The sequence below is a fragment of the Gouania willdenowi genome, chromosome 15, assembly GCF_900634775.1.
Source record: "Gouania willdenowi chromosome 15, fGouWil2.1, whole genome shotgun sequence".
Lineage (NCBI taxonomy): Eukaryota > Metazoa > Chordata > Actinopteri > Blenniiformes > Gobiesocidae > Gouania > Gouania willdenowi.
The window spans coordinates 15,540,253-15,551,019 of record NC_041058.1 but is presented as its reverse complement, the minus strand read 5'-3'; the positions used below and the strand labels follow the sequence as shown (position 1 = coordinate 15,551,019).

At 40.2% G+C, this 10,767-nt stretch overlaps 1 protein-coding gene across 2 annotated transcripts; it reads left to right on the top strand.

Moving 5' to 3' along the window:
• The first annotated feature begins 778 nt into the window (after nt 1-778).
• Nucleotides 779-10,480, top strand: LOC114476930 (eukaryotic translation initiation factor 3 subunit A-like). 2 transcript variants are annotated; one of them, XM_028468946.1, is made up of 19 exons: nt 779-1,016; nt 1,827-2,017; nt 2,102-2,238; nt 2,348-2,511; nt 3,607-3,806; nt 3,961-4,169; nt 4,465-4,636; nt 5,066-5,170; nt 5,258-5,356; nt 5,437-5,553; nt 5,648-5,830; nt 5,915-6,247; nt 7,499-7,603; nt 7,668-7,772; nt 7,855-7,977; nt 8,056-8,209; nt 9,031-9,212; nt 9,501-10,005; nt 10,093-10,480. In XM_028468946.1, the coding sequence occupies exons 1-19, from the start codon at nt 968-970 to the stop codon at nt 10,446-10,448; spliced, it is 3,489 nt and encodes a 1,162-aa protein (XP_028324747.1). In that variant the 5' UTR covers nt 779-967; the 3' UTR covers nt 10,449-10,480. The 2 variants fall into 2 exon arrangements, with proteins under 2 accessions (XP_028324747.1, XP_028324748.1); XM_028468947.1 differs by lacking the exon at nt 779-1,016 and adding an exon at nt 1,052-1,135.
• The last annotated feature ends 287 nt before the right edge of the window (nt 10,481-10,767 follow it).

Sequence of the window (10,767 nt, the reverse complement as noted above, 5' to 3'; positions counted from 1 at the left end):
GGCTATGTTATATATACACTTGTTCAGCAGACCAGTTTTACTTTGAGTCTATATGGACCCTTTAAAGTACATTATTACTTATTAGTTTAGGTTTGTTCTCATTGTTTGCACTTGATTAGTTGACCTTGTGCAATGTTAGAAAAACATACTAAAATATTAGAAACATCCATTTATTCATATTTGTTACACTTCATACTATTGTTTTATTGTAAGATTATTTTTTTCTTCGTTTTGTTCTTATTTTGATTGCACATAATTGTTCATTTTAACTTTTTAAATTGGTGAACAAAACAATTTTGTGATACCAACTACTTTTTTTTAAACCACATATTGCACAGGGCCACAAAAAGTTACAAATAACCCCAAACATTCTAAACTCTACAGCTGTAGAACTGAGCTCCAAAATAAGGATTTGACTCATTGCAAGGAAGATGTTGGAAGTATCACATTCACCACATATTCACTTTGTTTACCTTATTTATTCACCTTATTTACTGTATAAATATATTTGAAACTTAGATTAAGATATAAAATAATACAACATGAAGTACAATAGCTTAAATTATGTTACTTTTCTTACTAGGTCAGTATGCCATTTTAATCACGTTGAATACCTGCAACGATGTATGATATCCAGCAGGTGTCAGTGTTGAGCCGCAGTGACCGTATCGATACAGTACAGTTTAAGTAATAATGTAACTGTGGAGATAGTCACTCGAAACGATATAGAACCATATTAGTCGTTAAGAAATGCAGTTTCGTCCAACACACCTGTGTTTACAGGTAGTCATGGTAACAGTGGTAACAGACTATTCACTTCATTCTAAACGACTTGAAAGCACATAGCGAAGCTCTTTGCTGCACATAACCATCATTACATTCAGGAACATTTGTCAATAAAAGTCGATATAACTTTTTTTGTCAGTATAAGTCAACGCTTAAGGAGAAGTGATAAAACACCAGCAACATGCCGACGTACTTTCAACGTCCAGAGAATGGTCTGAAGCGAGCTGAAGGTAAGCAGATCACATTTAAGATGGTCTTAGAAGCCCCTCAAACCATTAGTATGAGTTACACGGACCTTCTCACCTTCAAAAAACACCTCAAAACCCACTTATTTCGGACTGCTTTTAATGTATAGCCATTTTATCTTGTAGTCTACCTATTATTTATTACATTGTGTTTTTTATTTAAGTCTATGCCTCTGTATTTTTACTTATTGTTTATCTCTGTAAAGCGTCTTTGAGCACTGTAAAAGCGCTATACAAATAAAATGTATTATTATTATTATTAATTATAAATGTATCGATCACTGCCCTACACCTTAACACGGCTATTGTTGCATTTATTAAAATAGATAAACAGCTGAAGTATTTGAAACAACACTTAGACCGATATTATTCGAACACTATCAGTGTGATATAATTAGTAACTCAAAGTAGTGTAACTCAGTTACATTTTTATCCCAGTAGCTAGTAATATAAATATATTACAAGTTTAGAGTAACTTACATATAACTTAACATATATATATATTGAAATACAATAATTGTATTTTTGTAAATACAACATAGTGAAGCTTTGACTGCCTAGTAATTATACAGAGCAGCCATGTAATCATCAACATACTATTATTAATAATAACAACATATTTATTATGTTACTCAATGCTCTGGCTGTCGATGAGAAAGCTTTAACTGCGTACAGGTCGACATCCTTTGGCAGAAGTATGACAAAATAACTTAGACAGAGGTGACCGTTCAGTGTTGTAATTGCATTTGTTCATTTTTACAGTCTGGTGACCTGTGACTTCTTTCCCTTTTGCAGAGTTCCTGAAGGCTGGCAAGAAGGAGTTAGCTTTGGAGATCTTGCTCGATGTCCTCAAGTGTGGGAATCATCAAACATGGCAGAAGGTCCACGAACCCATTATGATGAAATACCTGGAGCTTTGTGTGGAGCTCCGTAAGAGCCAAATGGTCCGAGAGGGTCTCTACCAGTACAGGAATATCTGTCAGCAGGTGTGGAGCGGTAACATCTGGATACCTGCATAACGATAACCTGTTTTGTAAGGAATAGTCTAATGTAAAATATTGCAATTGCAGGTGAACATCGGATCTTTAACTGGTGTGATCAGGTCTTACCTGAAGCTGGCAGAGGAGAAGACGGAGAAGGCAAGGCAGGAATCCAAGCAGGTGGTCCTCAATCTCGAGGATTTGGATTGCATTCAAACCCCAGAGAGGCAAGTCTGCATTTTATTTTTACATTATAAAGTGTCTTAATTTCACTCTCTTAAATTGACTATGTGTGTTCTAAGACTGTGATTAACCGTGTGTTTGTTGTAACGTCAGTGTGCTCCTGAGCGCTGTAAGTGGAGAGAACACACACGATCGAACTGATTTCCTGCGCCTCGTTCCATGGGTGAAGTTCCTGTGGGAGTCCTATCGTCTGTGCCTGGACATACTGAAGAACAACTCCAAAGTGGAGCGCTTGTACCATGGCGTTGCTCAACAAGGTAGTGGCTTAAGGTTTTTATTACTGTCAAGTTTAGTTCACGTTCATCTAATTGGCTTTATCTCAAATTAAAGGGGTGGTATTATGAAAAAATCACTTTATAATGGTTTTGCTATAGTGATATACATCCATTTAGCCTCACTCAGTGGGCCAAAGTTGAAAAAGGTATTTTGCACTAGAAGTATGGACTTAGTTACATTTGAAGCCACACGGACTTGTGTGTCGCTGCTGATCACTCAGCTGCTGCTGCACGATTAATTAAAACTCTGACAGACGCAGAGTTCTGTCCACGTTGGTTACGGTGATTCAACTATTTTCATACTATGTCCAACATAAAGTCACAGTTTGATCAACCACAGAGTGAAACGAGCTGTCATATGCAGGTGAGGATGGACCACAAACTGTTCCCACACATGTTGATGAGGCTCATCTCTGGTTGCTTTAAACTATTTATATTTAAAACTGTGTATTATGGAAGCCAATAGTTCTATTTCACTGCAAACATCCCTCTGTATTAAAGCAGGACGCTCTGCGGCCGGGTTATTTCCTCATATCTCCAGCGCATCAAACTATGTCACGCTTTACAGCGATGATGATGATGATGATGATGATGATCAAGGAGAGAGATTTTAACTGTGACTCAGTCACACTGCAATAATCTGATCAATGACCTGATCAAATCAACCTGTCACATTGTTTATCAATGAAGGCGTTTCAAATTAAAAGTGAAGTTTATAATTTTCACGGATTTCATTGATATTTACAAGTGTTGGGAAAATTCCATGTTCAAAAAAATGACATCACATGTTACGAGGGCTAAAACTGTGGAAAAGAGGCAATTTGGAAAAATAAACCTCAAATACTGTTGTTTGGGTTCTTAGAAAAATAACATAAAACCGCCCCTTTAAGATTACTTTTCTTTGTTTTAAAACCTCTAACGTATAATATTAAAACTGAACTGTTATTTTAAGCATCAGTTAAGCTCTTGATTAGACAAGAAAATATGGAAAAGCTTTTGTTCTGAGTCAGTAGTCAAAGACAAAATGGGCTCCACCATATTCTGAGAAAATACTGTATACATTTTATTTTTCTGCAGCTTTCAAGTTTTGTCTCAAGTACAACCGGAAGACAGAAATGCGGAGGCTGTGCGACAATCTGCACACACATCTGGACCAGATTCCGAATCTCTACAACCAAAGCATAGCCATCCACCTCGACAACCCAGAGACCCATTCCATGCACCTGGAGACACGCCTGGTGCAGCTGGACCATGCGATCAGCATGGAGCTCTGGCTGGTATGTGACTCAAAGCAATTCGCTCATTATATCTGTGCTGACTGGATTAGTCATTGAAAATATGTATATTCTGAAATATTGTGCTTGTTTAAAATAATCTTTAAAATAATCCATCAAATAGTACTGATGCACTTTTTGTCACTTGTTTGATCAGGAGGCTTTCAAAGCCATGCAGGACATCCATGCGCTGTTTGGTTCTTCCAAGACGCCCATTCATCCAAAAGTGATGGCCAGCTACTACAAGAAGATGTCCACTGTCTTCTGGAAATCTGAGAAACCTATATTCCATGCCTGCGCTCTCCATCAACACTTCCATCTGTCCAAGGAGATGCGAAAGAATCTGACCCAAGTCGAGATACAGAGGTAGTATATTTTTCAGTTTTCTCTGGGTGCTCTGGTTTCCTCCAGCCATCCAATAATCTGTATGTTAGGTTAATTGAAGTCTCGGGATTGACTGTTGAAGTGAATGGGAATGTGAGTGGTTATTTAATTGTGCTTACAATGGAATAGACTTGTGTCCTGACCAGGGTGTGCCCCCTATCCAGCGCCCATTGAGAGCTGGAGTTAGGCACCAACGGTCCCCTGCAACCCTGAACAGGAACAAGCGCTACAGAAAATAAATTAAAAAATTAATATTTTTTATTTTTTTGATGGTCAGGATGTCCACCAGAGTCCTACTGGCAACACTGGCTATTCCCATCACCCCCGAGCGTACCGACATTGCTTTCCTGCTTGGCATGAATGACGTCATCGTGGAGAAACAATGCAAGCTTGCCACACTTTTGGGTCTGAAGTCCCCACCGACCCGCCAGTCTCTCATCAATGACATGGTATTTATTCAAGCTTTTCCAGACTCACAGCGATTATTAACATGTTTGCAGTTTCAAGAAAAAAAATAATTTGATCTATTCAGACATTGATACTTTACTGTGTGATTTTCTACTTTGAATCAGTTGCAATGTTTAATAGTCCCTCACTGGTGGCAGTGAGTTTCTGTTTCTCAAAGAAACTCCTTTTCAGGCACATTTGATTATGTTTGCTTGGTTTTGTTCCTTGGCTGTTGAAAAAGTAAACAGGAGGATTGGTGCTTTTGAATTTTTTTTTTTTTTTTGGCAAAATATGAGGAACAAACCAAACTTTAATCCCAGAACCAATCCAATGCCTGGTAGTGGGACCCAGTGGTTGGGGATGCTGGCCTCATTGAGTTAGTACACTGTTTTAAAGACGTTGATTGGTTTTAATACCTGATCTGTTTTTAGGTCCAATTAGACATCCTGCAGTATGTTGTCCCTGAAGTGAAAGAACTTTACAACTGGCTTGAAGTAGACTTCAATCCTCTGAAACTCAGTGAAAGAGTGATGAAGGTAAGAAAAAGGAAGCAATATCATCATGCTTATTTCTAATATGTTCATCAACTTTTATCTATAAGCACACACTGGTTTTGTTTCTAGGTGCTGAACTGGGTACGAGATCAGGCTGAGAAGGAGTCTGATCTGCAGCAGTACATACCACACCTGGAGAGTAACACCGTCCTGAGGGTCCTACAGCAGGTACCGGTAGTTCTCTATTTTGGGATCCTCTCTAACCTATAATGATTTCGCTGCTCAACTTTCTACATCTCTGGTTGAAGGTTGCTCAGATCTATGAACGCATCAACTTCAGTCGTCTGGCCTCCCTCGTCCCTTTCGTGAATGCTTTTCAGCTGGAGCACTGCATTGTGGATGCTGCGCGGCACTGTGGCCTGCAGGTAGGAAGTTACTATGATAATGAGTGGGAGTGGTTTTTAAAATGGTAAAAAAAACTATCTGTGCTGTGAGCTAACATTTGGATTCTGTGTTAAGGTCCGAATTGATCACGCCTCCTGGAGTCTAAGCTTTGGTTCTCAACCAAACTCCTTGACCATAGAAGATGCTCCTGTTGGGCCCTTCCTGCAAAACCAGCCAAATAAAATCCAGAACCAGCTGGCTGACATGTCAGAATCTCTGACCAAAGCTATCCAATTGATACAGCCTGCCTCCATACTGGTTAGTTCTGCCTGCTGTTGTCAAGATGAAATGTAATTGAAGCCTCTGAAATGACCATCACTGTATATTCTTTAACCCTCTCAGCAAGAGCGTGAGGAGCAGAAGCAGTTGGCTATCGCTGCTTATTTGGAAAATTCCCAGAAGAATCGCCAGCAGATCCTGGCTTCTAGACAGAACATCAAAGAGCGCCAGGAGAGCTTGAACATCTGCCAAGATAAGGAGGAGGTGAGGGAGGCTGAGATGCAGAAGGAACGCAAGGCAGAGCAGGAATGTCGGGAGCTCGAGGTCAAGGAGCGAGAGATGGCACGCGTTGTTCAGCACCATGAACATATCAAGAAGATAGCGGTCCATGAGCGTTTGGAACAACTCAAGAAGACTGAACTTGGAGCCAAAGTTTTTAAGAATATGTGCATTGAGGTGAGATTTGCTGAAGAATGAGTTCATGGTCATATTTTCTATCCAAGCTCTCATTTATGCCCTATTTACTTCTGAAAATACATGCATTCCATTCCAAACTTTTCTACATTAATATACAGTACTATGTGTACTTATTGCAGGATTTTAGAATAATTGCAAGTTGTAAACAATTTTCAATTACAAGATTGCTGTATGTTAATCGTGAGCACAGATAGCTTCAGCTCTGTGACATCCATAATTGTCTTCAATATGTGCTGAAATGTGCGTTAATTAAATGCCGAGTACTGTTAAAAGTATTTGCATACCTGTTAAGTTTTGGATTTGAAAATAAGGGAAATTTTTAGGGGCTATGAGCCGTCCCACCACCCTAACCAAGTTTCAGTATCTCTTATATTTTAAAAGAAGTGTACAATAAATCTAAAATACCCACTTGTCAACCACTTACTAAATACAATTATGTGATTAGAATTTGGTAGGTCGACTTTTATTAACATTGAAATGCTGTGAACATTCCTACTAGGGCTGGGCAATATGGGCCAAAACTGATATCTCAATATTTTTCTCAAAATGGTGATACACGATATCAATCTCGATATTTTTATTTCAAATGTAGTTTGACCAGACAGAGAAATCTGGGTTAAATTTGCTGATGTAAAATGCTACACAGGGACCTTTATTAACAATCAGCTGATCAATATGTGCCACTTTTGGCTTTTTCTCCTGTAAGGGACAGCACGTGTGAGTGAGTTCTGTAGTGTGGCTTGTTATGGGGAAGGTCTTGGAAAGGCACTCATTATTCCTTCTAAATGAGCTTTACATGTTGTTCTGAGAAATAAAAGCAGCGACTCCTAAAACTAGTATTTTGATACAAAATAAGCTATTATTTATATATATATATGTATATATATATATATATATATATATATATATATATGCATATATATATATATATATATGCAAAATTGTAGTTTTCTATATCGGATAATTACGGGAAAATACTATTACGGGCCGATAGTGGAAAAGAGGGGTAAGATACGGGAGTTTCCCGGCCAAAACGGGATACTTGACAGGTATGAGTATTTCTCCATAGTCGTATTTTGCAGTGAGCATATATGTGTTAGAAAAAGAAAAAAAAGTTTCTCAAACAAAAACATTTTAGACACATTATGAAAACTCAATGTCTCATGGCGATTTTGTTTTTTCATGTTTTTTGCTTGACTGTGGAACTAATTTGGAGTGCTTTTTGTGTAGGATCTAGAGAAAATGGATCCAGGCACCATCTTGGCTAAACAGGTGAAGCACCTAGAAAAGGAGAAGAAAAAACATGAGCAGCATTTGAAGTTGAAGGAGAAAGAGGTCAGTGATTTATATTCAAATACAACTAAATGTGAAACTCAACACAATTTTTTCTTTCGTTCAGTACGACCACTTTGTGAGGGCAAAGCACCTGGAGGAGGTCCCTCTCATTAAAAAGGCTTATGAGGAGCAGCTTGCCAAAGAGAATGAGCGTGTGGAGATGGAAATTGTAAGAAAACTCAAAGGTCACACAAATCAAGAACTAATAATTTGCAGGTCCACAATTGATGGCTCACTTTTCCTCCTTGTAGAACCACAAGTCAAAATTGGAGCATGAATATGCTCTGAAGGAGAAGAGGCGCATGTCAAAGATGATGGAAGACAAAGAAATCGTCCTGTCCAAACAAATCGCTGCCCACAGCATAATTTATGAGGTATGATCATTCAGTCTAGTTATCAATGCAATCAGAAGAGCAGCACATTATATTCATGTTGGTTTTGTTTCCTGACAGGAAAAACAAAGATTATACTCGGAGCGTCTGGTGGTAGAGAGGGTGAAACGTCTGGAGGACAGGAAGAGGCAGCGCAGGGAAGAGAAGCGCAAGGCTTACTACCGCCAGAAAGAAGAGGAGGCAAATCGCATCCGTGAGGAGCAGCTCAAGCAAGGTAAATCATTGATACAAGTTTCATATGAACACTGAGGGGCGGATTTACTAAGATCTGAAATAAAGGTTGGTAAACCAGGTGCGTGCCTAAATCCTTTGGTGACGCAGTTTCCTCACCTGCTGCGAGGAATTCACTAAGATTGCAGCAATGATTAGCGCGCATGTAGAAGTGGTGGCGATCGCCCTATTTAAATGAGCATTTTGCTCGTTCAATGTGGAGAGGTGAGTGCACAGAAGCACACAATGATATTTGAGGAAGTTAAATTGGAGGCAGTGAACTTAAATGTCTGCTGCACAAACATTTAATAATGTAGAAAACTAAATAAACAAATAAAAAAGTTTTTTTTTTTAAACCACTTTAAAATCTACTGATATTTTCCCCCTAATTTAATGTAGCTGCTCCGTCAGGTCCTGTAACTTTGCTTTGATCAGTCCATGAAAAACTGGCAGATTTGAACAGAAAGAATCCTATTGATCTGTCATTGTTCTGAGTTAATGTAGCAACATAGTCAATGAATCAGTCTGCATCATTTGAAGATGATCACTGACCATCATCTAGCAGGTCTGAGCAGCGCTGTGTCACGCACACTGCTTGTCAGTTGTACTATTTTCCTGTGCTAAAACAATCACCGCTAACAGTTCCAGATTTGATGAATTGCATTGCGCCCACTGCATTCACTTTTTGATTGCCCTCTTCCCACGCCGTGTCATTTGCACCCCCTTTAATACCCCTAATCTGCCCCTGAGTCGTAAGTGGAGACAGCTGTGGTTCACAATAAGGAATGGGAATATTTGATGGAACAGAAATGCTTTTTTTCACAGAGCGAGAAGAGCGTGAACGTTTGGAACAAAAACAGCGGGAGGAGAAAGAGAGAGAGCGCCAGGAAAACCTGCGCAAGCTGGAGGAGCAGGAGAAAAAGCAGCGTGCTCGTCAGCAGGAGATTCAGGAGCAAGAACAGCACCGGGAGGAGGAGAGGAGAGCTCTGCTTAAAGTAAAACCCAAGGTATGAAGGAGGCTGATTGAATTGGTTACATCACATTAAGGTTTGACTCTTCTGTTTATAACACATGTGTCAAACTCAACGCCAGGGGGCCAAATCTGGTCCTTTGGAGAATCCAATTTGACCCGCAGGTAAAAGTAAAAATGACAGAGAAAACATGAATCATTGTGTAAATGAAACTCAGAAATATTTGCAGAGGCACACAGTTTTCCTGGTGCTTATATTAAAATTGGTCAATCAGCCTATGAATAGAATTTAAAGTAACGCAAGTAAGACGTTCTGCTTTTACAGGAACCTGTTGAGAAAGAAGGAGGATGGCGCTCAGAAGGGACTCGCTGTGGCTTTGGCAATGATCGTAGCCCTCGTCGTGGTTTTAATGATGCCCGCCGCCCCAAGCATGGCCTTGATGATGCCCGCGGCCCCAGGCATAGCTTTGATGATGAGAGAGGTCCATCCAGAGGCATGGATGATTGGAGGAGTGCCAGACGCGGTGCTGATGATGACTTGGGTTCAAGAAGAGGAGGGAATGATGATAAAGATGGAAGAAGAGGCATGGATGTCTGGAGGGGTGCCAGACGTGAGGCTGATGATGTCAGGGGTCCAAGAAGAGGAGGGAATGATGATAGAGATGGAAGAAGAGGCATGGATAACTGGAGGGGTGCCAGACGTGAGGCTGATGATGTCAGGGGTCCAAGAAGAGGAGGGAATGATGATAGAGATGGAAGGAGAGATATGGGTAAGGGGCCACATCGCGGCGGAGATAACACCAAACCCCAGAAGCCTCTGGACAGACCTGGTAAGTCTGCAGCTTGTGTAGGATCGATCTACACCCGTTGAAAAGGGCAGTTCATCTATAAAACATTGTTTCTTTTTCTTGTTGCAGATGGTTTGCGTGAGCAAGAGAAAGCCAGAGAGGACCACTGCAGGCCCCCGTATGGTGGCCCCCAGGGCGGTGGCAATGGAGCTGAAGGGAAGAGATCTGGTGAACGTTTCAAAGACCAAGGTCCAGTCAGGAGGGCTTTTGTTTACAGAGAGGAGAATGCTGGGAGGAGAGAAGGCCCAGACTTGCATTGTCGCAGCAGAGTAAATGCAGATCGTGACGTCCGTCGTGATGAGGTTGACCACAGAGACCGCAACAAACATCATGATGTAGGTCATCAAAATATTCCAGAAAAGAAAGCTGGTCGTCGCCACAAGAATGTGAAGGATGAGGATGGCTGGACCACTGTCAGTCGCTGAACTCCATCATATATATTTTTCAACATGTAATCCCAAACAACCAATAAAGTCACGTTTAAAAAACAAAGCTCTGTCAGCTCAGTTCTTCAAGCACCGCTGCACCCCAGTGGTCAGGGACAGGCTCCAGACATTCCAGGAGAACATGACGAGACCAAATCCTCTTGTCTTGTTATAACTCTAGTTTAACATGTTATGTTCATTTTATGTTACATTTGATTTGTTTAATCTGATTTTCTTTAACTTGTGAAAATGTGTGTAACCTCTGTACAGCACTTTAGTCAACGTCTTGTTTTTATAAGTGCTCCATACATAAAATTGA

Bases quoted from the DNA above. Each gene is read 5' to 3' on its own strand.
- LOC114476930 (XM_028468946.1), top strand. From the start codon at position 968: ATGCCGACGTACTTTCAACGTCCAGAGAATGGTCTGAAGCGAGCTGAA. The intron at 4,170-4,464 runs GTAGTATATTTT...TTTGATGGTCAG, and splicing joins ACCCAAGTCGAGATACAGAG to GATGTCCACCAGAGTCCTAC. The intron at 5,171-5,257 runs GTAAGAAAAAGG...TTTTGTTTCTAG, and splicing joins TCAGTGAAAGAGTGATGAAG to GTGCTGAACTGGGTACGAGA.